Source organism: Melanaphis sacchari, unplaced genomic scaffold, assembly GCF_002803265.2.
Source record: "Melanaphis sacchari strain LSU unplaced genomic scaffold, SCAv2.0 Contig0_pilon_pilon, whole genome shotgun sequence".
NCBI lineage: Eukaryota > Metazoa > Arthropoda > Insecta > Hemiptera > Aphididae > Melanaphis > Melanaphis sacchari.
The window spans coordinates 22,628,582-22,656,401 of record NW_020270366.1 but is presented as its reverse complement, the minus strand read 5'-3'; the positions used below and the strand labels follow the sequence as shown (position 1 = coordinate 22,656,401).

General features: G+C 28.7%; 2 protein-coding genes across 7 annotated transcripts; one reads left to right on the top strand and one right to left on the bottom strand.

Annotated features, from left to right (window-relative positions):
* Window positions 1–27: 27 nt before the first annotated feature.
* On the bottom strand, window positions 28–25,826 carry LOC112597893. 3 transcript variants are annotated; one of them, XM_025344122.1, is made up of 14 exons: window positions 25,786–25,826; window positions 9,175–9,549; window positions 6,948–7,196; window positions 6,370–6,591; window positions 3,669–3,997; window positions 3,433–3,598; window positions 2,828–3,079; window positions 2,574–2,762; window positions 2,181–2,509; window positions 1,895–2,106; window positions 1,617–1,833; window positions 1,266–1,547; window positions 294–396; window positions 28–214 (listed from the first exon to the last, which is right to left on the bottom strand). In XM_025344122.1, exons 2-14 carry the CDS (start codon window positions 9,430–9,432, stop codon window positions 62–64), a joined length of 2,961 nt encoding a protein of 986 aa, XP_025199907.1. In that variant the 5' UTR covers window positions 9,433–9,549; window positions 25,786–25,826; the 3' UTR covers window positions 28–61. The 3 variants fall into 3 exon arrangements, 2 of the variants coding, with proteins under 2 accessions (XP_025199907.1, XP_025199913.1); XM_025344128.1 differs by lacking the exon at window positions 25,786–25,826 and adding an exon at window positions 11,861–12,407; XR_003114867.1 differs by lacking the exon at window positions 28–214 and adding an exon at window positions 462–539 and having other exon boundaries at window positions 308–396.
* Window positions 18,133–21,652, top strand: LOC112597909 (E3 SUMO-protein ligase KIAA1586-like). 4 transcript variants are annotated; one of them, XM_025344156.1, is made up of 5 exons: window positions 18,133–18,502; window positions 18,634–18,767; window positions 19,024–19,105; window positions 19,169–19,279; window positions 19,360–21,652. In XM_025344156.1, the coding sequence occupies exons 2-5, from the start codon at window positions 18,765–18,767 to the stop codon at window positions 21,498–21,500; spliced, it is 2,337 nt and encodes a 778-aa protein (XP_025199941.1). In that variant the 5' UTR covers window positions 18,133–18,502; window positions 18,634–18,764; the 3' UTR covers window positions 21,501–21,652. The 4 variants fall into 4 exon arrangements, with proteins under 4 accessions (XP_025199941.1, XP_025199934.1, XP_025199925.1 ...); XM_025344149.1 differs by having other exon boundaries at window positions 19,166–19,279; XM_025344140.1 differs by having other exon boundaries at window positions 19,157–19,279.
* Window positions 25,827–27,820: the final 1,994 nt, after the last annotated feature.

The window sequence follows — 27,820 nt, the reverse complement described above, 5'->3', positions numbered from 1 at the left end:
ATTTAATTTAAATAGAATAGAAATACATTAAAAATTAAGTAAATAATTATATAATAAAAATTTACATCAATGGTTGAGCAAATTTGTTCTTGTTTATCGGATTGAAAACAATAGGTTTGTACATTGAATTTTTATTTTTCATAAAAGGTTGTAGAGAATTTATACCAACTATAGAACTAGCTGGAATCTTTTCATTGGTAACTTCATTTAATTCCTGATAAAAAAAAAAAAAAAAAATCACTAATCATATTAAATACCTATGCATAAAAAGATTTATTTCTAAAGATATTTACTGTTTCGTTATTTTGTTTTTGTTTTAAGCTTTTTATAATTTGTACATAACTAAGATTTATTCCAGTGTCGTTGTTTTCTTGATCAGATATTGGACTGGCTGATCTAGATGGATAAAATAAAAACATTATCCTACAATTTAAAATGACCAAGTAACATTTACTACCAACCTATATTGGTGAAATGGTGACTTGAATATTTGTTGACTAGAATACACACTTAATCCCGAACTCCATACTTGCTAAAACCTGTGTTAGAATTGTTAACCAAAGCATGATAGCAGTTAATATTTTCATTTACAATATGTTTATTGTTAAGTTTATTGAAGCTTTGTGAGAAGTTGTTGACATTGTTAGGTTTATTTTGTTTGTCAGGAGTAGTTATAATAAAGTATGTAAACAATTTTAAAAAATAAAGAAAAGTCACTGACATTTAATTTTAATTTTTGAAAAGTAATGTTGATTTTCATTTTTCTTAAAATTTGTAACCGATTGTTATAGTATGATTATTTTGTTTATAGGTCATATAAAAGAAATATTCCTTATTTAAAAAAAATCTATATTTTCTAACCCCTCTCCTAAAATCCAATATGTCTAACACTTACCCCAATGGTCATATAAATATCACAAATTAATATATTAATTAGATATTAAAAGTTATACCTAATATTTGTTGTTTATAGTTAACTAATTTGTTAAAATATATTCAAAACTAAACTTAATGATGTCATAAAAATTTTTATGTTTAATGTTTTTAAATCAATACTTTATTACTTATTAGTTTTGTTAAATTTTTGTATTATTGTAGTGTTTTTGTTAAGTATTAAGTATATGTATTTGAATTAGTCATGCGTTTCAAATTTACTAAGTAGTAATATGTTTTAATTAGGTAATATATGTAATATAATTGTTAACTTTAGACATTTAGTAACTATGGTTTATGGTATAACAGGTTTAAATTAATGATTTATCTACCTGCTTCTATGCTTTGTACGTGAAGTTGGTCGAGTAATCGACACAGACACTTCTGAATCCGAACTTGCCACAGAACGTGGAAGGGCCCCTTGAGCAAAGTCTCTTCTGTAATTTCCGGATGTTGGTGTTGATCCCTTTTCAGTTCCATTGCATTGCTTACGAACACTATTTGGTGTCACATATACTGGAGTACTTTTGGGCATTTGGTATACAACTTTTGGATGCACAGTTGTAGATTTTTTCACTGGAGTTTCTGAACGGTTACTAGGTTCATGTTCAACTCTAAGATAGATAGTTTAGTTAAGTATATTTATTTGTTATTAAATATTTTCAGTATTAAATAATTTTTACCTGGAAGAGTTGTAATCTTTATAGTCACGTCTTGACTCTCTAAATTCAGAAAGTACTTGAGTACCAGATGGAAGAGGTTGTGCTGGTTCTCTATCACCTTGTGTTAATGTATACAGTCTCAACTGTTGTCGAATATCTGCCTTTTCTCTTTCTCGTTTTCGCTGAAACTCTTCTTCCACTCGACGCATTGCCTCCATTTCACTAAGTCTCTGGCGTTCTGTAATCAATTACATCAAATAAAATATAAATATTTTAAATATGTAAATGTGCATATCTACCTTTGTACTCTGCTTCTTTTGACAACTTTTCAGCAATTTTCTTTCGTTCAATTTGTCGTATTGTACTTTGAAATGCAAACTTTTTATTTGTCGATTTTTGTTTTGTTCTTTCATTCATAACTGGTAACTCTTCATCCTCCAATTCATCTCTTGTGAGGTCTTCACATGACTTTGATACAATGGTTTTATTTTGAGGTACATTTGTTGTATCCCTGTGAATTAAATTATTATTTAAAAAGAATTTTATTAACAGTTTATTAAGTGTTATTAAGAGATTTAAATTTACTTTTGATATAAATAGTTTAACGATTTGTATTCTGGTAAATACATAGCTCTTCTGCCTGCAGCTAAATATGAAAACTTTGGTAAAGATGACATAGCTAATTCTTCATCAGAAGGTTCTTCTCCATTTTGACATTCTAGCTGATTCCAATTTTGAGATGGAAAATTACCAACTAAGCCTGATTGATGCAATGAATCTGGGACACTTCTACTTAACACCCAGTTTTCATCTAACTGTGATTTGTTTCTATCTGTCGATGCTTTTCCTCTACTTAACTTAGATTTGAAGTAACCATGAGATTTGGGCGGATTCATTGGCGAAAAATCTTCATTCTGTATACAATACATTTTATTGTTTTAATAAATATAAAATACTTCTATTAATAATCAAACTCACTAATTGTCCATATCTTTTATCAATTCCTGTACTTTCATCTCTGGGTAGGGATAGACAGAAACTTGGCTTAGCGACTGTACGAGTTCTTGAAAATTGTGTGGTATCTAAACTTTGAGGTGAAACTGGTGCTGAATCCAATCCTCCATCTGAACTTGTTTCTTCCAAGTCTTGCTGTGGAGTCCAAGCAACCTAAAAGTTATAATATTATAATTTATAGTAAATTCATATTTTTAAAAATGTTATTTATGAATTACCTGTGAATTATGGGCTGAATTAGGACTAGCATCTCCAGAAATACCACTATCTCCGGATTTATCACCAGAATTATGAGGTTGATCTATAATTGGTATTAAGTCTTCTTCTCCGCCGCTGTAGTTAGGACTAACTGGTGAAGGACTTTCTAAAGCAGTGAGCAAGCGCCAAGCAGCTGTTGGACTAAATCTAGGGATGTCAAACTGTTTTCTTGGTAATGTGGGTCTTAGTTGAAGAGATATATCACCACCGCTCTAAAATATATACATATAGAAATAAGATATTTTTAAGTTTTAGTCATGGTGTAATAAATATGAAATATTATTCCTAATTTATATCCAAAATTAAAATGTGCAAGGGAAAACATTTAATTGTTTTTGTTATATAAAAATAAACAGATATAAGTAGTACATACATATTAACAAAAATATTATATTAATTTACTTTCATAAAAATAAAAATAAAAAAACCCAGTTTAATAAAAAAAATTAATTAGTTGACAAAATGTTGAGTTCATAGAATGTTTCAAACTGAACTAGGTAAAAATTAAAAGTATATTTCATGTGATAATAATTATTATTGAAATAAGACCGTCTTTGACTTATACCTCGTCTGTGGGGTCGCTGCTAGTAATACTATTAGAAGGTGAAGCGTTCGTTTTGTTAAAGCTCTCAGCGAATCGATCGACGTCTTCTGAGGTTCTACTAATCTTTGTCGTATCGTTGAATTCATTCATACCAAAATAGAAAGTTTTTGGTTTAATATCTGGCACACTAAACGACAAAAATATATTAAACACTTGAATCATTGAAATAATTGATTACTATTTCTTACAGGGCATACCTCGTTTTTTGCTTATCTTGTTTGTTGTGGATCTTATTTTCGTCGTTGGAACCTGTGGCTGACGAACCCTCGCCCGTGCATCGAACGTCATCATCTTCTTGTAATTTAGTTGCGAGATTTGGAATTGATCTGGACATTCGTTTAGCTCGGTCAGCCATTAACCGTTGTCTGTTAGAGTTCATTGGGCTTTCGCGATGTTTATCACTGTCAGTGACAACAGCCGTACGATCTTCGGAAACCGGATTAGACGAGCTTTCCGAAGCGCGACCTACGGGTGGATGACGGAATTCCTTTTCTCTCAGCCTTTCAGTCACACGTTTCAATTCAGCCTAAAAAACAAAGATAAATAAATTTAACATTTAAAGTTGTTATTATTAAAACCCTTTAAAAATCTTCCGAGGAGTAAATATTTTATTTTCAACAGATTTTTGAAGAAAATAATAAAAATGATAAAAAAATAATTTCAATTTATATAAGTTCATAGACAAATTAAATATTTGTTTTACAAATGCAATTTTTTTTGTTACTTAAAAAATCTAATAGGGTGATAATTTCAAAGATTATTAATATGCTCACCTAGGGTACCTAACCGGTATTGTAAATTTGACGCGTGCCGGAAGATTTCCTATTATTTCTAAATCCGAGCTAGCTGCTCTATTGCGTAAATGCTAAATACTAACTGGTCCACACGACAAAGGACGCCCCGTCGAAAATCAGCAGCTGTTACATTGTTATACGAAACAGTGGCTCGTTTTTAAGAGTAAGGTACATTATGCGGAGGGGTCAAATATGCTGGACGTCAACATTTTGTTTAGGGGTGATGAAGGTTTAATAATGATAAAAAATATGCAAGGATTTGTGAAAAACCTTATAATTATAGTGCATGCTAGTTAGATTGATTTATATTTGCATACTATATTTTTTAGTTTTAGTTTTTTTTTTAAACTTTAATATTCTATCATGAAATGAACTTTTAATTGAGTTGATTAAAAATGTTAATAGTTATTTTGCGTCATATAATTGACCTTAGTAATTTGGTATATCCAAGCTTGCTGTTGAATATAAGGTTGATTTAAATCGGATTATATTACAGAAATATTAGGCAAGCACTCTAGAATAATAAAATGAACGATAAACATAAAATATAAATATACGTATAGGATATAGGAAGTAATCTGTAATTTGCAACATTACAAGTAATTAAAAATGTCTATTTCAATTTGCGCTAATCTAAAGATAATTAATTTTCATCACTTATCATATATTACTGATAGAGCACGTATTGTAATTTTTACCAAAATTAAAATAAATTGTATTGATTGATTTTTAATTAGCCTTCCGCTTGTAATTTTCATTTGTGACAGTAACACAAGTTAGATGTTTTACACATATATCACTTGTCGTTTTGTCTATTACAATCTAGGCTATAAATAAACCGCGAGCATAAACACGAATTCCAAGCTTCCTGAACCCAAAAATATAATTTACAATTTAAAATATTTATCCGAATGATAAAGTATATATAGGTAAGTTCATTATTAAATAATTTTTTACATTGATATATTTTGATACAACATTAATATCTTAATTTTTGCGGAAGAATTTTAGAAAATATTATGCAATTGTTAATATAGTTAATACAGTACAGTAGTTGTTAATACAGTTTTTTTTTTACATGCATTTTAAGTAAGAATTTTGATAAAATTTGTTAAAGTAGCAAGAAATTGGTAATTATTAAATAGTTTAAAATCAATAAAAACTTTTCTTTTTATGTAAATCAGTTTTGAAAATTTATTAAAAGTATTAAAACAATTATTTTTTACAGATATTTTAAGAAAAATTTGAACGAAATCATTTATTTTAACGATAAATAGTAATGTTAATTATTTTATTATAGTTAAAAACATTATTCGTCGAATTTAAAACTTGTATGCATATTATAACTCATAATATAATAAATTTAATATTTTTGGAAAAAAAATTGTCCATCTATTTAAAATACTAAAAGTAAAATAATAGCTATAGACTTTAATAGTTAGATCAAAAACATATCACAATTATACTTGGTGTTATAGGCTTGACCATCTTTACTCAGAATTGTTTTTCGTATACAATGAAATAACATTGAAATCAAATTTAACACACCCATAATAGTGATTAACTCAACTCCTAATGTACAACATAATGGTATCTTCTTGCCTACTTTTTTTTTTTTAATATACATCCGTAGCAACAATAGTCATCAGAGAACTGTATATTTTAATATTTTATTTACTTATAGTCTAGATAAATATTTAAAGTTAGTTTTTATAATTAAATATAATATTACTATATATTTATTATAAATTTCAAATTACAAAACATGTACTTTTTAATGAAGAATACTTTATTTTTTTAAAAACTTTAAAAAGTGCACAAATAAATATAATTTAACTTTTTTTTTATTGTTATACAGCCAGAAAGTCAAATATGACATTATGAACTACCTATTTAATATCATGTAAAATTATTCTTTTGATATTCCAAGGATATTACGTTGTAAATATTTTATATTATTTTAATTTCAGTACCTACATAACTAGTATCATAATTTATATCATATATTATATTAAGTTTTCTTCATGCAATAAAGAAAATGTGATATTGACTAGCAATCTTTAAACTTGACAGTTCGTTAAAAGTACAATAAAAATAAACTTACTTGAAATTGCGGAGAAGACATGCTTCGATGTAGATTGCTAGGTTGTGGTTTAACTTCAGGTTGAAACTCTTCATTTTTTAATTCATCTCTGCTGATTTTACGTTTTGTCTCTGCTCTAGTCTTAAATAACCTCAATCTCGGCATACCATTATTTTGACTAGATCTACTATTATCCCTGTGGTTTTCCCAATGTTGATACGAGTCCGGAGAAGAGCTGTCCATCTATGAAAAATAAAACACGTAACTTATATAATAATACCGAATTTCAGTTAAATTGAATAGGTAAACCAAGATATAGTCATTTAATAACTGAAGAAATTCTCATTCTACAGGTGATGCGTATAACGTACTATAATATACGCTTGTTAAATATTTAAATCTCCTATTTACTTTTATCCACAATTCATGTAAAATGTATACATAAATTTCGAATAATATTTTAGTTTTTGCATAATTAAAAAAAAAAAAAAAAATATAAATACATTATGTTTGACATAATTATATTATAACCATAATAACTGGTTTTATTATAGGTACGTCTTGAAATGTAAAGAATATTTTCTAACACATGCACTCACTCCGTTATGATGTGACGAAGATGGTGGCACTTGAGGAGCTCTGTACTTTTTTTTAGATCGAGACATTCTGCCTTTGACAGCACCATTATCTCCGTGATTGTGATGATGTTGGTAATTCATTGGTGGCAGTTGACGGGAGTCTGAAAACCGTAAGTCTGGTTCACTGGTATACATATTGTACCCCATACGATCTCGTCTTCCATCTCTAGGAACGTGTCTTTGAATTTCGTATCCATATCCATGTTGGATCTAAAATAATTTTTTTTAAATACTTTAATTTTTTTGATTTTTATTAAGTAAATAATATGTCATAGTGAAAATAATATATAAAGATTTAATTATTTTAAACTTAAAAATGTCCACACAAACATATTTATGTAGATATTCAGCTCACATTGTCATAGTATAATATATTAATTAATGCATTTCACATTTTTTTTTTCAAATTTAATTTTTATACTATTTGTATTATTGAATTTAAGTTATAATAAATACCTATGTATTTAAACTTTCAGTCAAATTTTATTTAAAATTAGTTTTTTTTTTTTAACAATTTGTGTTATTAGTATTTTGATTAAAAAATAGATTGAGAATTAAATCAAATTATAATTAAATTGGTATATTTAAGATTATTATTGAAGCAGTTATTGACTATAAAAATTTAATTAAACGATTAAAAGGTTTAACAAACATGAATAATTTTGGTTTATGAAACTTTTAAAAACATGATTTGTTATTATTTATTATATATAAAAGTACTAGTGACGTTAGACAATATTTTGTATTCGTTATTTGTAAAAGGGAGTTTTAGATAGGCAAACGTGGTACAGATGTGTTTAGGTGCAGTATGGAAAGTATCATGCTCTATTTTTTAGTTATCATTATAATATACCATACCTATTTTATATTTTATTATAACACGATACGTATATACTTACGTATTTCCTTTAATACAATATTTCAAGGATTTATATGATTTTTATGGTTTTATTTTTAAATAACGGGTTCATGGTCAAAAATATTTATGGAGTTGTTATAAATGAAAGATTGATTGATATTTTTTTTTTCAGCATAACATTAATTTTATTTTATTTTACTGTTAGGTAAAAATAAATAATAAAATATAGAATTCAATATAAAAATAATTAAATAATTTTTGTATTGATGTTAATTACTTTTTCTAAAAAAAGAAAGAGAATATAAATATAAACAGTATTATAAGCATTAAAACATTTTTTAATTAACCCGTAATAACCACGGGGAGAATAAATGTACCATATTCAAGAATAATAACTAACAACACCAGTAGTTTATGTTAAATAAAACATGTATATTAATTGTAATACATTTAAAGCAATAAATGCCATTGAGTAACTTTTTTCAATGGTTAAGTAAAATACTTCCAATTTAAGTGTTTCTAGGACCACTTTATATATCCTAAGTGTTAAACCTGACCGGTTCTAAATCAGTAATTATTCTAAAGTAAAACGGAAGCAAGTATAGAGATCAATAATGAATAGTAGATATTTATTTATTTATTAGTGTGATCGCTAACCAGCAATAACAATTTGAATACAAATGTTTAAAAAGTAATTACATTGAGCTTTTATCACACTACATAGGATAATCATTAGTCTAGAGCGTGAATTTTTGTTAGTAACTTGAGAATCGTAATAACTCTAAGTCAATTAGGATAAATTGTTCGGCATATTTCTGCATATTTGATGATAATTATTAATTATACTTACACAAAATACATAAATATATTTATTGATATTTCGACAAAATTTTATATTTAAGTGAAATAAAATAAAATATTTATACTATTTTTAAGACCGACTTAATAAAGGTGTAAAATAATATTTCACCATCGAGTAAATCTTTTTAATAATTTAGGTTAGTAGTCATAAAAATGTTGATAAATTAATCGTTTTTCGGTTGATACATTGATATAAAATTTAATATAATCAATTGTTTTTAATAAGAAGTTTACTTGATTTTTTGCAATGAATAATATGGAATATCTAATTAAGTTATTAAATTTAGTTTAAATAATTTTTACAATTAGGTAATTTATATTTTACAATTTTTGAACATATTTTTTCCATACATTCATGATTTTTATGGCATATTTTAGACGGCTAATCTTAATAATTTTTAAATCATAAACACGAATAACACTAATTGGAAAAAATATATTGGCGTACATCGCAAACATTATACTCACGTCGTCCCGGTGAAGATATTCGTATGGCCGTTTACCGTTTATGGTGCCAGCCGTATGGAGCATGGACCCGTTCTCGGTGGCCCTGAGCCGTGGTTGTTGGCCCGGCACGTGCGTCGGCAGCACTTTGGGCCCGGAGGTTGGCGGCCTGAAGTACTGTGACCGCGGGAACGAGTAGGCCCACGAATGCGGCGGTATTGAACGGGCGTCGCCGCCGGTCGCGTACGACGTGCTGCTGCCGTGGCTGTTCGAGTTGCCCATCGCTGCGGCGCGTGGCTGTCCGACTGTGTGGCAACGTTGTGATGGGACAGGGCACGACGATGCGTTTCAGCCTTGCTCTTTGTGCGCACAGAGTTATACCGACGATCGGGTCTTCATCTAAGGTAAACAAACGACGAGATAAAAATAAGTAATAATCGATGGTGTGGAGCTGTAGTCGATCTATCAAAAGGTAGAATTTAGTAAAATGTCGAGCATTTTAGATCAACATAACTATAATAATGTGTATTTCGCATATTTTTTTCTTTCAGTATTTAGTGATGAGGTACGTTTATAATTTATAAAAATAGATTTGATACTCGCGCCTAGGACGATTTTCGTTGGTTGTTATTTTAAAAATCAATACTTATATAGTAATATGGACCTCATTATCATCGTAAGTAAATTATGTTATATTGTTTTGTAATTTTATGTGTGAAGTATATGTATATAGGAAACTCGAATGGGAAAATCTGCCAGAGAGGAATTTCTGTTTTTAAAAATAGTTTTTATTGCGTCTCTTTATTTTCTTAGTTTCAATTCTTATAAATATTAACCACGTATTTATTGTAAAATTAGCTATGTAAAAAATAACCACAATTCTCTATCCAATCATGTATTCAACCAGGGGCTCGATCGTAATACACGTACTCTACTCTCCCTAACAATGGCGAGATCGCATTGATTTCATAAATTATACTAATTGAGGAGAGTATTTATAATTACCTCACTAGACTAAATTTAAAAAACTTTTTTCTTCTCTCGATCTGAATTTTTCAAAAATGAATGGTCTCTCCTCTTATTATGTTATCAATTTAAAATACACAATTTTTAAGTTTATTTTTTCTATCTTATTAGCCATGTTTTAATGGTTGAAGTATAATAATTTCAACTTAAATTTTATTTAAAAAATAGTTAATACAAGCATAGGTGTTGAATTTTATAAGGCTTTGGTGATCAAATAGTTTTTATGTACAAGTAATGTGGTTCTTCAAACGATCGCTAACTTTATGAATTTTTAATTACATATTTACCGTTGAACGCTATTCATAATAATTATAATTGGTCAATAATTATTATCATCATACTATCGGTGAAATTAAAATTCCCTACAAATATAAATGAAAAATCAAATCAAATATTATAAAACATATTACTTAGGTAATGGGATATAAGATCGCATTCGTAGTGTTCGGATTATACTTACTGTATGATACGTGTAATAACATTATAATTATTGTTATGTTGTATATAATTTATTTAGTACATTACTATCGTATGATGATGAATGGAATATTTTAAACTGTATGGTGACTACGATATTAATGTATTTGTCACCATCAAAATACGAGTATATATTGAGCGACATCAAATGTAGATTATATCGAATATATAGAAATATAGTTCGTATAATTTATTGTGGAGTGTGTCCGATCAAGACATTGTAAAAAACGTTTGAAAGAAGTTCATTATTAATAGCCTCGTCTATATAATATTTATTATAAATTATGTGTAAGGAATTATTTCAAATGTAATAATAATGGCCGTGTTATACACATTTTGATCAGTAAGGAACGTGTTAAAAATATCCTGTCAATTATGTTTTAATAACACTAATAACGGTAATAACATAATAATGATTATATTTACGTTTATATTATATTATTATGGTGCATATTCCTATCGATTTCACTACATGGATTATTATAACAATAAATTAATGTACACCTATACTGATAACCGATATTAATATGGTTTATACACTCATGTATTTATTTCATGGATGGAATGATATATATTTTTAAGCGATATATTGCACTTATGGCTATAAAACTATCCGTTTTGAAGGAATCTTTAAATTCAAAATTAATAATGATTTTTTAATACTATTTTATATAATTTCAGTACTGCGATAGGTATTTTAATAGTAATAATATATTCAATAATTTTACTAAAAATAATTGCCAATTATTGAATATGAAATCAGACTATTTATAAACTATAGTTTATACTATTGCTTCAACACTCGCTTGTACGCTTTACCTGCACATTACCAAACCTGCGTTGCATATTGCTAAGTATAATATGAATTTAAAATGTTTAATGTTTATGTATTTTAATAAATGATTGATTATTAATCAAAAAATAATTTCTGATTTTACTTCAGAGTTTGAAAATACAATATAATATCTAATCTTAATGCACATCGCGTATTTTGAATGACCAACATTTATTAAACTTTGCCTATAATATTATAGTATTGAGTTATTTCTAGCCTTTTAGCTATTTTTGGTCAAAAAAATAATATTGATTTATAAATTATATTAAACAATTTGCAATTATTATTTATCATAGTAATAAATTATTACTAATATTCAAAATACTAGTACATTTTTCGAATCAATTTAACAGATTTGGGACTTATTAATACCTTATTACTTATCTGACGTATATAAATTGTCGAAAAAAAATTTCTCGAAATTTTCCGGTGCATCTTCCTGAAATCCATTATCCATCGTTTTATGTATGAATATAAAAGCAATAACGGTTCTCTCGCAGTCGTGTCGTATAAGATACCTTTTAAAGAGACCGACCGACGAAATGCGTTCACGGAACACTCTCCGAGTGTATCACACGAACGACGTTTGGGTATTCTCAGCGTGGCACTTGGAAAGGCGGTTTTCGAGGAAAAAATCCCAGGGAGCGGAAAAAGAAAATCTCGATTTCCAGACAAACACGCGCTCAGCCGCACGCGAAGCTTAAAACAATATCCGTACAAAGATCCGCACACGCGTCCGCGGAACAAGGAACAACACGACCGCGGCGGAAACGAGACACGTGATGACCGCCGATAGCGCGGCGCAGTCGATGTTTGTTTCGGAAGGAACGCCGCACGTACTGTACAACACACGGCGAGACGCGTGTTGCGTGTGTGTTCCGTTACCGGGTCGGTTCCGGCGAGAGACCGTTATTATGCGACTGAGAATAAGCGAGAGACCGAGAGATAGTAATTGACTAAGAAACAGAGAGAGCGAGCGAAACAGACAGACAGGCAGAGAGTGAGTGAGAGCGAAGCGATGGAGTGCAAATGACGCGCTATTGCACCGCCGCCGAGCCGCGCTCCCCGCCATACGCACTAGCTAGCGGCAGCGGAAACGAACGTCGCCGCCGTTGCAATCGCTCGACCCGCCAGCGTTACAGTCGCCGTCGCGTCTCGGCTCACCGCGCGATCGCAATAAATAACGACAAGTATTCGAAACACATAATATAATATTATAATAAATAATAATATTGTCGTTAGCGGGTATTTCAATTTTTTTTTTTTTTTTTGTTTTTAATTCTTTCTCTTTTCCACCGCGACGACTCGTCCGCAAGCCCACACGCGAAAAATTTCACTCGTTCTTTCCGTGTCTGCATAGTGTCTTTTAAACGTCGTTCAACCCTCTCCTCTCATCCCTGGTAATACTGCTGTTATATTTATTAGAACAATGACTTTTGTCGCATCTTTTGCCACAGTTGAAGGAATGGATTACACGTCAAATTATACCTATTGCATTATTTCATGATACATTTTATACCTATATATTATTGAAATTCAATAAATGTTGTGACATTTTACTTTCTTCTTGGGTTTGCTGGTCGGAGAATTTTATAATACTTAGACTGATGTGCAATAGGAGGAGAAATTTTTATCTTTTGTCGATTTCGTACGTTTAAGTCGCATACAATATAAAATGCGTCATGCGGGTCACGTGTCGAAACAATATCATACGAAACTAATGGCTATTACCTATTCATAAATAGAGAGATTAACAAAATAATTATCAAATCGTCTTTCTAACTCATCCTTTAATTCATAATTATGTATTTATTTAAATTTTGATGTATATATTATAATATACTATGTGACCAGCGTCGCAACTAGATGTTTATCGCCGGAGGTGCAAGCATATTTTATGCAACCCAATCAAAATATAATTTTTAAATAATTAGTTTATTAGGTATCTGCGAAAACAGTTATAGAATTATGTCAGTAGATTGAATAATAAAAATATATTTAATTTTAAATCAAGCCAATAGATATTTTTCGATTTAATAGGGCTTTAATAGAAATTAAGGCTCTGGGGTACTTGGCACCCGATGTCATAATAATTAATACCAACTATTTTACCACGGTTTACTTTATTACTTAGATTTTTCAAACTTATAAAATATATACACATAAAAAATGTAAATACGATCCGCATTCTAAAATTAGTGTCATATGGTGTAACAATTGTCATATTAAAGTGAATTGTACCTTTTCAAGCCACCTGGCGCGAAATCCTAGGGAAACTGACGTAGAAATATTGGATGGTTAAGAATGATAAATAAATTAGATAAAATCAGACGAAAAAAAGCGATTATCTGTGGCTTGTCGCAAATACGTATACCGTTTACAATAATTACAATTTACAATGATATTATAAGACGATCTAAATGATCGAATTTACCCGCTACCTGCATATAAAGAGTCATAATTTATGAGCCTCACTATTTATATATAATTTACTATAATTTAGGAACGGAATGTTTTCGCTGAAATATTTATGTCGAGATCTAGTGAGATTTTAAACTTGCATGATCCAAACGAGGCAAACACACAGACCGCAAGCATATTTTTTTTTTGTATAAAAGTAATGGTATTTTTCATCAGCTTGCAGTCTCGTGGAATAATGGTCGTTATTATCTGTGGCCTTTCTCAATCACACCGATTTTGTGTCTGAAAGTGCATATATAAAGTATTATGTAAACTTTAAGAATAATATATTTTGTCAGGTGAAATGAGTCTCAAGTTAATCAATTTTGGCACAACGATGCGTGTGTAGTGTTCTATACACCCAAGGGAGGATTTAACAATTTGCCGCCCCTATGCCAAAGAAAAAAAATTTACCGCTCTTATTTAAAAAAAAATTACCTCTGTACAACAAAATTTCCTTACATGATAACATTTTCTATGTATTATGCAATTATTTTTTTCATTTAACTAAAGTTCAATAAAAAACGTTTTGATTCAAATATAGTATTTTCTCTTTATTCTTATTATACAAAAAAAAAAAAAAATAATAATAAATGTATTAAATAATTATTTGGTTATATAAGTAGTTTTAATGTTAACTATTTATTTTTAAATTGAAAACTTTAAGAAAAAAATTAAGTATTTTTTTATAGGTAGGTACAAGAATAAAATAAATATTAAATACAATTTTACTGCGTATAAAAAGCTGCCCTCCATAAATTTGCCGCCCTATGCGACTGCATAGTTCACAGTGCCTTAAATCCGCCCCTGTATACACCTACATGTTTTTCAAAGACTAAGCGCCATACAAAGTAGGATAGTAGAATGTAAAAAATCATCTATATATATATAAATCCATAGGTTTCTTATAGGAATAAACGGATTTATACAAATCTTCAACCATTATTCAGAAATCAGAATTTATTGTATTAATCAAAATAATATTGTAATGCAAGTGAGTTTTTAAGTACTAAAAATATGGTCTCTTTAGGAATACTTACAATTTCTAAAAATTAGAATTTTAATAAGAAGTTATATAAAGCATAAAATGTAACACGTTAGGCGAACCACTCTGTATATATTTATAGTACACGTTTAATAGGTACACATTTAGCAATTAAACAGTCAGCTTCCGCTCTATGGAAATTATATTATCCCGCTGCTACCTTTTTAATATAGCTACTTAAAACTGTTCTCGTTGAAAACACTGTTCGTGTGCGTTTTTCGAAACCATAGAAAACATATAGGTACACAACTATACGTTGCTGCAGATGGCGGTGCACGCGTTTAATATTAACCTCCATACGAATTCATCGGAAAATTCAGTGCTCATCGCACGGACAATGATTTAAATATAAGGGTACGGTCACGAAATAATAAAAATTATAATAGATACTCTGTCTTTTATGCAGCCTTCATAAAAAACTTTAAACGGACCGTGGTTACTGGTAGACATAATACGTTAGTTATGAATTTATGATATACATAATATTACTGTGAAGTATGAACATTGTATTTTTTAATCACTTTATTACACAATAATTATTTAGTACAAAATTTTATTTTGAGAGACTAAAAAATTATTTTTCGTTTGTTTAATAAAATTGTATTGTTTACATTTTACTACATATGTACTTATAGGCTTGGGGTACACTTTAACATCATGTTTTATGTGACAAACGACCGGGACAAAACATGTGTTCTATGCTCGTTCAATAAAATGTCGAATGACTAATACACGTACACTTTCTTAAATTATTTTCGCAGTGGTATATGACGTACGCCTATGAGCAATGTGAATTTGTCTTAATATGTTAATATCTATTTCGTTTAGTACGAGCGCGCGAGTTCTGTATTAATTTTCACTACTTAGTTTGTATAATAAAAAAATAGGTCGTAAAGAAACAGTATATTATTATATAATAATTAAAGAGGTAGAAATACTGCTTTAAATGAGGTAAATAAGTAACTCATAAGTCAAAACGTTTTTATCATACGAATCGAGATGTTAAATTGTCGTAGATATTGTATGTTACGTTACTTATTACTACAGTTGCAAATCGTTTCTGCCCGCATCTATTTTGTGTAATACTGCAATCCGACCGGTATCACGGGCGATTTCCTTATCTAACCCGTATCAATACGACAAAACAGTTTCGAACAGAATTTTTTACGATAAATGTGCAGAATGTGGTTTATGTGTAACATCGTCGTTAACAAGGAGGTTGGTTTTGAGAAAAATTACGACACACAACAATTGTACATTGATATAATAATATTACGTCTTATTAAAAAAATATTGTTCAATCATAAATAACGATATCTCAGTACTCAATATACTATTAATATTTAAATATAAATAATTATGATACCCAATATACATATTTAATTAATAATTATTATATTAGATTATAATAATAATGATAACATTCAGGTCAACATACCTAACCTAGTTCAGCTAAACTCGATAAAATAATTTTTATATATATTTTAATACGTTCAAAAAAAAAAGTGATTCTTCTAAATTGATAAACATCAATACATCATTCATATCATTATAAATTCATAACTATATAATATGTAATATTCTATATATAATTTTTTTAAATATTTATTATTGGTTTAATTGTAATTATTATTTTCTATTAATGCAGATGATTATTTTACAAGAAAATTTGTTAAATATACCTACAATCAAGTAGAGGTACTTATCTAAAATTAGAACTATGTAGATTAATAAAGATAAATTACGTTAAATATTTACCAATTGTTCTTAGTAGCTGGAATTGCTATTAAAGAACCTACTTTAAGACATATATTTTAGATTGTTATAATAGTTGACAGCTTTATTATATTAGCTTGAATAATTTGTAAAAGATTTTTCAATTATAATATAATGGATGTTTGATGGTTAGATTTTTTTTTATCATTTATTCATTCTACAATGGATATTTTTTTTTTAAAGATTGTTGACAATAATTTCACCGTAGCATATTTTTGCAGTTAAACTGTAATGTATACTATTGGCAGCAATTTAGTCATATGACTCATTTGACCAACATTTCTACGTACCTTTACAGGTTTATGGATGAGTACAGTAAACTGGTTATTTTCTAATAGTAATTTTATGTATTGTAGTAGTCTTTCAAATATATATTATTCTAATTTTTCAACTGTTAGTAGGTAAATTCAGTAGTAAAACTAATATTTCGTATTTTTTTTATCGTGTATAATATAATGTTTTAATTTTAACTACGTGAATTTCAACTAATCCTGTATAATAAAAAGTTAAAATACGTTCGGCGACATTGCGGTATAGTTATATTGTCGACTATGGGGACTAATTATATATATTATAATAGGTATATAAACAGAAATGAAACAAATCGTTTAACGATTAGAACCGCGATTTATATAGGTACACTATACTACTACTATAATATAGTGACTAGAGTAACCACCGAATATATAGTTTACTCTGTAGGTAGTCTACAGTTATAAAATGTTAAGAACATGATCGCTACGAGCGATAAACAATTTTTTTTTTAAACCGTTTCTCTACAAAATATATACAAAATAAAAATTACAATTAACTTTAATGAGTTAAGTATTATATATTATATTATGGAAAAATTATTTTTTGTACAGTATTATAACCTAATCGAGTGCTCTGTGTGATGCGTCACCGTCGTTTTGCGATTATTCGCCGCCGTCGATATAACATGCTGAACCTCATCATCTTATCCGCGGTGCTGCAGAAGACGAGAGCGAGAGAAAGTAATAATTAGTAATAATAATAATTAATAATATAAATTACAATCGTAGCGGATAATCATAACTTATATACTAATTTGATCGACGTTCAGGTGAAACGTAAAGATCAATGGCCGCGCGCGATTCGTCAGCGAACCAGTCATGGGCATTTTAGGTGATTGAAAAAAAAAAACAAAAACTATGTATATACGAAACGAAAAAAATTTCGATACATCGTCTGTAAACAGGAAGAGAGTGAAAGGGGTGCTGCGGCTGCGGGCATCGATCGCGTAATTTAACGGTAATTTCACCGACGGTCCGCTCGTGCCTGAGGACCTACGCACTATTACTACATTAAACGCGCTGAACTCTCATGTACACACACACAGAGCTTGCGCTAATGGGTAGTTCTAACCAATGTGGGTAGTTCTAAATTGAAATGGGCAACTCTAAAAACCAATTTGGTCAGTACCAAAAATCGTGAATTTTCTGTATTATTGGAATATGTAATATTGTTTAATTTAAGTAGGTATGTATTTTATTTAATATTTTTTACACAAATGTTATCAATCCATTCCATAACATTTATTATCATATACACATAGAAGATTGTGTAATCTATATGATAACACGATGCAATACAGAAAGTGATAATAATGTGACCATTAAATTCGTCATGTTTTATGTTTATTTTACTAATTACTTAGACGAAGAAGTGACCAAGTGAAAGTGACGTGCGTAGCGAACATGGATTTAAAAAAGGTAAAACACTAATACAGTAATACTAACTTACTATATAGTATACCTACCTATTTAATTATTTAAATGGTACATACTAACATATTATAATTTATAAATATAAAGTAAACACATTTTTTTTTATTCTTATCCAGCAAATGTCACCATATTATTACTATTACAAGGATATAATTTGACATGTGGACCGTCACCAAAGGCTTCAATATTATTTATCATATTTAAATAATATTGAAGAATAAAGTACTTCCTACATTCAGTATGTACTATGGTATATATGTATCCATAGCACCCAATTTAAGCTTGCATTATCTTAGTTTGCTTATATAAGTTGATTAAATAGCTTAATTATTTATATAATTATTTCTTCTCTGCTTTTATTGTTAAATATTGGCATATTTTTTCGGTTCAAGTTTAAATGATGCTGTTTGCATGAATGGCTGTTATTAAAATTAAGCGCACAATTTTATTTAAATGTTTTAATGTTTTATTATAAATTAATCAATATTTCAAAACTTGAATTTTAGAATAAAAAATTAGCCCCAAAAAGCAGTTCTGGTCTTATGAAAAAATGGCTTTATAAAAGTAAAAATACTGATCTTAACATAGGTATGTTAAATTAAAATGTTAAATAAATAATAGATTTTTACCTGATAATAGATAATTTAGTAGATAACTTAATTAACACCACAAGCGGCAATAGCACTTCAGTAAACAGCTTGGATAACACCATAAATACTGAGATTAGTGAGATTCAACAAAAGAACACAACTTTAGTGAATGGTAAATATTGTTTAGAATGTTTTTATAATATTTTAAATGTATTTAATAACCAAAACTAATAAAAGTAATACTTATTTCAGACAGTAGTTGCATTAAACATTTTCATTTTAAAGGAAAACATTTGATTCGTTGTGAGCCATGTTATGCAGAACAAGACATAGTAAAGCGATATAGTAATAATAAATCTAAAGTTCCTGCAATCGCTCAAGAGTATGGAACTAAATATCTTCTGAAAGTATTAAATGACCATCTGTCTACCACATATCACATAGAAGCGATTAAGGTACATAAGTATAAAACTTTAAATACTTCTGAAAAAATGGCCATAACTCCAATGGGAAAAGCAGTCAATCAAGCAAATGACAAATTGGCGAGGAAAATTGGCTGTCTTATGATTCATGTTTATAATGATGCTAAGAAACTTACACTATCTGCTTATTCTTTTCCCAGCCGGGTTATTGTATCACAAAAAGCAAATTTGTTTCAATTAAATGGTGAAGTATCAAATAATATTGATGATAGTGAACTTCAGTATCTAACACCACACACTCATAAAGACCTTCTAGAATGTATTGTAGAAACTCATCAGTCATCTTTTGTGGAAGATATTCTTAATAATTCACTCGCATTGTCTTTGCGCTGTGATGGAAGTGTTGACCGAACTCAAATCGATAAAATGTATGTGTTGATGAAATCTATTACACTAGAAGGAGAAGAAAAACTTTATTTTCTTGGTGCTGAAGAACCTGTTGAAAGGGGTGCGAAAGGTATGTGTGATGCTTTAAAAACAGCATGTGTTAAAAGACTTGGAAATGAAAATTTCAACAATATTTTGAAAAAAACATCTTCTCTAGTTACTGATGGAGCGAGTTCGAATGTAGGACAAAAATCTGGCTTGTGGACCTTATTAACAAATTTGAAAAAAACTGCATGTGGAACTGAAGTTATGAGCCCATTAATTACTTTATGGTGTGCAGCACACCGTTCAAATCTAGCATGGGAGTCAGTGAGTGAATCGGTTCCTGAAGTTAGTTTACTTTTTCAAAAACTTGTTGGTTTAACTACATTTTTTCGAAGATCTGGTTTGAGGACACGAGAATTGAAAAATATTGCTCTTGAGTATAACCTCAAATTGCTTCAACTTCCAAAAGTTTTTGAAGTTAGATGGTCTCAGTTTTCATATACGCTTCTTAATAATGTGCTGGTTTCATGGTCTTGTTTAGTCAATTATTTTAAAAATTCTTCAGATAAAGTTCATGTGGGCCATTTCAAGTTTCTTACTCATGAGTACAACATTCGCCTTATGGCAGTTCTGGCTGATGTTTTATACATTTTTTCAAGGTATCAACAACAATTGCAATCTGATGATTTGAATGTTATTTCAATGGATGAAAAAACTATGTACATCATTAATAAAATTGAAATGTTAAAGTCTACCCCACTTATAGGAGGTTGGGTTGAGGCTTTAGACAAACAAGTAGTTATCAATAAAGATGGTTCACTTACATTAAATTCAATAACTATAAAAAGTATAGAAATTCCACGTCATAAATCCCATCATAAGTTTGTTACACAAAATAGATGTCTTGCAGCAGTTAAACAAGAAATTGTATGTTCTCTTCAAGAATTTTTAAAACAAAGATTTTCTATTGATAAAAATTTACTGTCAATTATAAAACCATTTGTTGTACTATCTTCTGTAGCATGCATCAAAGATATTCATAATTTAATTGGCGCAGACATAGATTTAAAAGAATTTTCATTGGAGTATGATGAATTGATATCAATGGAAAATATATCTGAATTACGAAAAATGAACCTTATTAAATTAGTAAAAACATTATGTGGCTCAAAATATTTTCCAAATGTTTGTACAATGTTGGCAAGAGTGGCAGCTGCTAAACCTCATAGTGCTGATGTTGAACGTTTGATAAGTGCCAGCAACTTATTAAAATCACCATTACGCTCAACTATGAATATTGAGACAGAAAACTTGAGCTTATATATAAATTATAATATGCCACCATTATACGGTTGGGATCCTAGGGACACAGTTTACCATTGGATGTCTAAAAAGAAACATCGAGTCCTCAAAAGAAGAAAAGGAAAGGAACAAAGTTATTTTAGTGGAGTTTTCTTTGAAGCATCTGGTAAAAACAAAATTATCAATAGTGACGATAGTGGCGAAGACACTGAAGATAAAAAAAAAAAAAAATTTTAATTTGTTATTATTATTAATAAATTATAATAAATAAAGTAATGTATAAAGTGTTTACATGTGTGGTCAATATATAGTTTGGTAAATAGTGGTAATTAAGCGAATTTAGCGAGCGACAAATTTACTTAATCTGCATCTACAAAAAATATTAAAATGTTGGGCAGTTCTAAAATTTTCTTAGCGCAAGCTCTGCACACACACGATAATAATAATATGCAATATATGTAATGTGTCTGACGATCGGCCCCGAGGTGTTCGCATATCGTTTCCGACGAAAGCCTCATGCCGAATGGAAATCGAGATAGCCTCGGGCTTATAGGTACTTCGCGCCGGAATAGAAACCCATATGTACGCCTCGGGATCTATTATATTATATCGTATTCCGATATATTATAAATAGTATAATCCGACCCTCTGTGGCGTGCGTAACACACGTAACTCGCCGACAAAAGTGAAAACCCATCACGTCGTAAAATATTGTTGGGTATTATATTGTGTTATTACAACGTGTCGTTGTCAACCCCTTTCTCCGCGTGCCGCGAGTTCGCTGCAGGGGCGTCGTTTCAAACTTTCGTTAGATTGTTAGACTATGACAAATGTCTGTACGAATTCCGACAAGATTCTGCGGTTATACATGTTTATACTCGTACTGTACGAATTAATAATATAGTAAAAGTAAAGTAACGTATTATAATCATTATTATGAATAGGATGATTATAGCATTAAAAACTAAAAAAAAAAAAACTGGTTAATAAATATATATATATACATAGAAAATATTAAGTATGATTACAAAACAATGAAATGTGAGATTATAAAACAGTGGAAAAATATATCATTCACTATTCGTTCAAAACATACAATTCACTTTAAATAGTTTAAATAGATTTTTTTATTAGAAACTACATGTTTCATGTTCGTGATTTCTAGTGAACAGGTAATATCAATAATATAACACTAAAATATAGGTATTATCACAAATATTTGTAAAATGACTTTTTTAACAAAGGGATGTATGATGCACTTTTGTCACGCGATGAACCTTTGTTGTGGTAAATATAATAATAAAAAATAATATTTATTTCTTAAAATAAAATGTTTTTTGAAAGTTCAAATTTAAAAAAAAATAACATTGTATAAAATATACAAGAAATTATTTACAATTTAAAAAATGAATATATTTAAATATAATATTTGTAATTGTTTTTACGGCATATAAAACAGATTTATTACTCTTGATTTATGTTATTTAAAGTGTTATATGCACGACTGAATAAAAAATTGAAAATCCACAAAAGTCAAGAATTTTAATCATCTTAAACTTAAATAATAACAACTAATAATAGTAACAAGTAAAATATATCCCCTTTCCGGCAATGCATTCCATTTACACAAAAATATTAATGCATAATGATAATCATGAATAAATTAAATGATTCAAATGATGACGAGATAACAATTTATTTTTTGTGAGGGAGATGGTGAGGCATGTTGCTATACTTAATATTTACTTATTTTTAAATAATATATTGTCTTTAAGTCGATTGCAGAAACTTGGCAATTATGTGCCATTTATTAAACATTTATGATAAAATATTAAAGCGTACACAACAATTTTATTGCTTATATTTCTTGTTTGCTATTTAATTCGTCAAATATTTCGGCTCAGATATCAGTTTATTTTAATATTATAGAATTATTATTGGAAGCCACAGCTCCGAGGGGCGTTTGCAACATTGTCAAAGAAAATTTCTGCTCCGAGGAAAATTTTTAAATCACGTGCGAGAAAAAAAAAGTTTCTACACAATGTAATATTATGATCAATACAATGTTATATATTACGATTATATTATACATAATATACATAAACTCGTAAATATTACATTGATTACTGGACACCCGTATACATCGGTAAGCATTCGGTTATTTACGCACATATTGCCGTCTATAGAAGTATATACTATATGTATAGACAGATAATAACGGTTTTAGTACACTGCAGTGCATATATGATTCAAAACATTGTCGTGAAATATATTATATATTAGTTATTATATCGTTCAGCAATAAGAATCGTGATAACCAGCGGTAATATTGTTTTGATAGACACGGAAACCTAATACGCCCGCCAGTTTCTAATAGGTACACTACATTCTTGAAACAATCACGTTTCATATTATTGTGGAGAAAAATATAAAATAATAAGTAACAAAACAAAAATATATATACTTAAAAAATAGTAAATGTTATTATTTTTTTATGTCATGTCGTGAAAAGGGATAGGGTTTAAATACTGAAGTCGCGCAGCTTATGTCATTATAATAAAGACAAATTTATGAAATCCTGGTTATTACAGCAGGGGGGCTGAAGGGGAACTTAGCCATCTTGTTTTAATTATTTTTGTTTCATCTTATATTATAATTACATAAAAAGATATCTATCATAAATATTCAGATTTTAAGTTAGTTTTAAACAGACTATTTTAAAATAAAATAATCGTGTTACACATGTTTACACAATATTTTAATATATAATAAATAGTATTAAAGTAACAAATAATCACTTTTTTTCTAAATTTTTTTAATTCTAAAACTTTTATAATAATAAATGATTTAAAATTTTGCAAATACGCATTTTTTACTTTGTTTTTAACAATTTAGAAAGCTATCTAGTCAAAACTTTATTATTATTTTTATGTAAAAATGAATTTATTTTAATTTGATTCTCACCTACAAAAAAATACCTATTAAAACAACAACAACTGTCTGTTATTAAATTAAAATACGTAACATTTTTGTTATGTATATTAACAACAACAATCATGTGTGAACTCTTTAAAGGATTTTCTAATTTATTAAAATAATTTGGTAATTATTAGTAGTAGTATTTATGTAATATAACAATTATGTATAATAGGTAGGTATGTGTTTATAATACACATTATACAATAATATTTACAAGAATACATGTTAAGTTAATATTATAGTATTTAGTGTGGGAGTAATAATTTTTCAATGGTAACTTATAATGTGAGTATGTATTGATAAATAAAGCCGTCAAGGACGACGAACGCAGTTTTTTTTCAAACGTTTGATTTTCACCTTTTACCCTCAACAACGAGTATTGCCGCCAGGTCACAATCGTTAGATCTTAAATTGCAAAAATCAAAAACAATTTATAAAAAAATATGGTGAAAATCGTGACCTAATGTTATTAAAACTAACATTATGACGTACTATATTGTGTTTTCATGAGCCTGGGGTTCATGTAACCTAAGGCTGACCAAAAGAACATTACCGCACAAATCTTGCTCTGCAATAATTTTATTAACAATGGTTTCATGAATTTTTTTCATAAATTGTGAAAAGTTATAATAATTCAGTAAAAATGAAATATAGAATCAAATGATTAACTATTTACTCTAGAAATATATTGTAACTAATGAATAGTGAAGTATATATGAACGCAACATTTTAAAATATTTTATTTATTTATTGTAAATGTTCGATGTTAAATTTCCATATCTCCACGATACACATGTATATTGTATAATTTACATGTATATTATATATATATATGTTTACATCTAAATGAATACTGTCGTAATTTTTGGTAATGAAAAACGTTTAATTTTATAACTATTACTTCATTAGAATTGGCCAATAGCATATCATATAATCACGATCATTAAAAACAAGGCACTTTTTTGTTTTGTTATCGATCATATATATTATTTTCTTATCAACCAGCATAAATCAGTTTTCGTGAAAGCCCGCAGGAGGTTAAAAAATAAAAAATGGCAGTTTGTGTTAAAAAAGTATATTAAAACATTAATTAGATATGCCGGATGGTTTGTACTAACTATACGACCCAGCGTAACTTTTTTTTGTGTAATTATGTATTTTATTGATTACATTCATTATTTTAAAATGTATTATATACTTTATGACCTATACCTACATCATATTACATGATGAATCGCTACATAACCACATAGGTATATAAATATTTTTTAAATGTAATATATTATTTTATTTGTAGCGTATGAAGACTTTACGAGAAGTAAAAATGTACTATAACTTATAAGTGAATTAGTGAATACGAAAGTTTTTTGATTATTTTTCATACAGTAGGTACTCATACTTTCTTCAGGTATAAAATAATATACAATATAAATATCAATAACATCAAACGGTCAATATACCGTTTGGTCAATAAAACATCAATGAGCGTGTACCTATCATGCAACGATGTCTATATGGTTTTTATCCATATTTAGTTACTTACCCTATATGATGATGCGCTTGTATTTTATTTTATTTGTATCTTAGAAATTGCTCTGTAAAAAGAAAAGAAAAAAATACGTCATCGATTAGTTAAATATTGTAACATAAATAATAAATATAATATAAATAGATTAAAAGTATATGTATGAATAGCAAAAATTATATTCGAATAAAAAACGATAAGTGATTACAGAAGTAAAAACAATGAGTTTCTGTTAAATTAAAAAATGTGTGTCCACTTTCTCTCAATTCCTTATCGAGTGACACGAGCTAATCTTAAATACGGATGACACAGTATATATATATAAAAAATCCTGCTGAAGGTAAACGACCCCGCTTGAGTCGGTTAGCCTACATTTAAACTTTTGCAGAAATTTTTTCATTATAAATATCCGCGGATAAAATGTACCTAAATACAACACAACGTTACAGGTACAGAATTAATAGACTATATTATGCATTATAATTATTTTTATATTTAAATAAAAATAGCAATGTATCATAAGAAGCGTTCTCAAACTCAAACAAAATAAATGATATTATTTCAATATTCGAGATAACTACGTCATAATTCAGAATAAGTATACAAAGATACCACAATTATTTATCTGCAAAAATCACTATACATATGTATAGAAAGAGGAAAAAATAATTATCTTTTGTTATTCAATACTTTCAAATCTTTTGTTTTATCGTTTGCCTCATAAGATCAAACCAATAAAATTTAACAACCAATTATAATAATCAGTAAACACTGATTACCGATCAAAATTCACAATTAAAATACTATCTAAATGAATATTTTTATTAATTCATTCGACGAGACTTCAATGTTCATTACAAAAGAGTAAATTAATTTCCGATTTCTATTATACAATTAAAATCAATTTTCAAATAGAAGGATTTCATTCTTGTCTCTCTCGTCTTGCACTTATAGCCTTGCAGCTGATACCTCTCTCTTACAAACACTGCACTCTTACAAATTTCGTGGAATTGCTTATTTCTCACGCAGATTTCAATTATTGTTATTATCATACATCTAAAACCACACGCGGTACCAATGCAATCTAAATCGCTAATGCACTTGAGTGTATATAGGTAAATACAACATATAAATGTAGTACTTGACTCTGTACTTGATGGATATGAAGTAATATTGACAATGAGAAAAAGTGAATCTTTCCAGTGACGTTTCTACTGTGTATACACAATATGCATATGCACGTACAATTGAATTAAAATCATTGCCTAATGTAGTTCGACCATTTTTTTTTTCAATAAACCATTCACTTTCACTTAATATTTTTAAGTGTGTATTTCGAATAAAATTATACACAACTAATTCGACCTAATACGAACGAGTAGATACTAACCATACAGATAATAATAGTACTTTATAGCGGTTTCACCAACAAAAATCGTCGAATTGCAAACATTGACAAGCACGCGAACCGTTTGATATTATGGTCTAGTTTATGATTTGATTTTTTTTTTTTATTTAGTCAGCAACGGTTTCTTGTCAATTTTTCTTATAGTAAACCCTTTGAGTTAATTTTCTTCGTTTTTTTCAATAATATACGAATTTAGTGTGCGATTCTCATGACTTATCAAACATTTATTATAAACAATTCACTGAAGTTGTTATACAACATTGATGTTGACCGATAAAAAACCAACAGTAAGTATATAGTTGTAAGCATTTTTTTTTCTCATCGCTAGTAGCTCGTAGGCCGATACGGATCGTCGGTCATCACAGGTCTTCTCCAGTCGACAGGAAAAAAACTCCTTGTAATGATTATCGTTTTTCCATTGCTGTCTTTATGCACCGGAAGAGTAAATTAACAAGGTCAATGGTTTGGAGACGAAGCAATTTAAACCCAAATGACTGCAGCAGTAGTAGTGTAGTATACATTTTTTACGTATTGACGCGGTTTAAAATCAGTTGGGAGATGAATTTTATGGGCAAACAACGAGTAGTTTTTAAAATAAAACTATTTGGTTCCGTGTAAAATGTGGTATTTGACATCTGTCAAAGA

Excerpts from the sequence above, each read along its gene's own strand:
- LOC112597893 (XM_025344122.1), bottom strand. The coding sequence starts at position 9,432 with ATGGGCAACTCGAACAGCCACGGCAGCAGCACGTCGTACGCGACCGGC. Across the intron at positions 3,998-6,369 it reads TGTCTTCTCCGCAATTTCAA|GCTGAATTGAAACGTGTGAC; the intron begins GTAAGTTTATTT and ends TTTGTTTTTTAG. Across the intron at positions 2,763-2,827 it reads ATTCAGCCCATAATTCACAG|GTTGCTTGGACTCCACAGCA; the intron begins GTAATTCATAAA and ends TATAACTTTTAG.
- LOC112597909 (XM_025344140.1), top strand. Across the intron at positions 19,106-19,156 it reads AAATACTGATCTTAACATAG|ATAATTTAGTAGATAACTTA; the intron begins GTATGTTAAATT and ends ACCTGATAATAG. Across the intron at positions 19,280-19,359 it reads GAACACAACTTTAGTGAATG|ACAGTAGTTGCATTAAACAT; the intron begins GTAAATATTGTT and ends TACTTATTTCAG.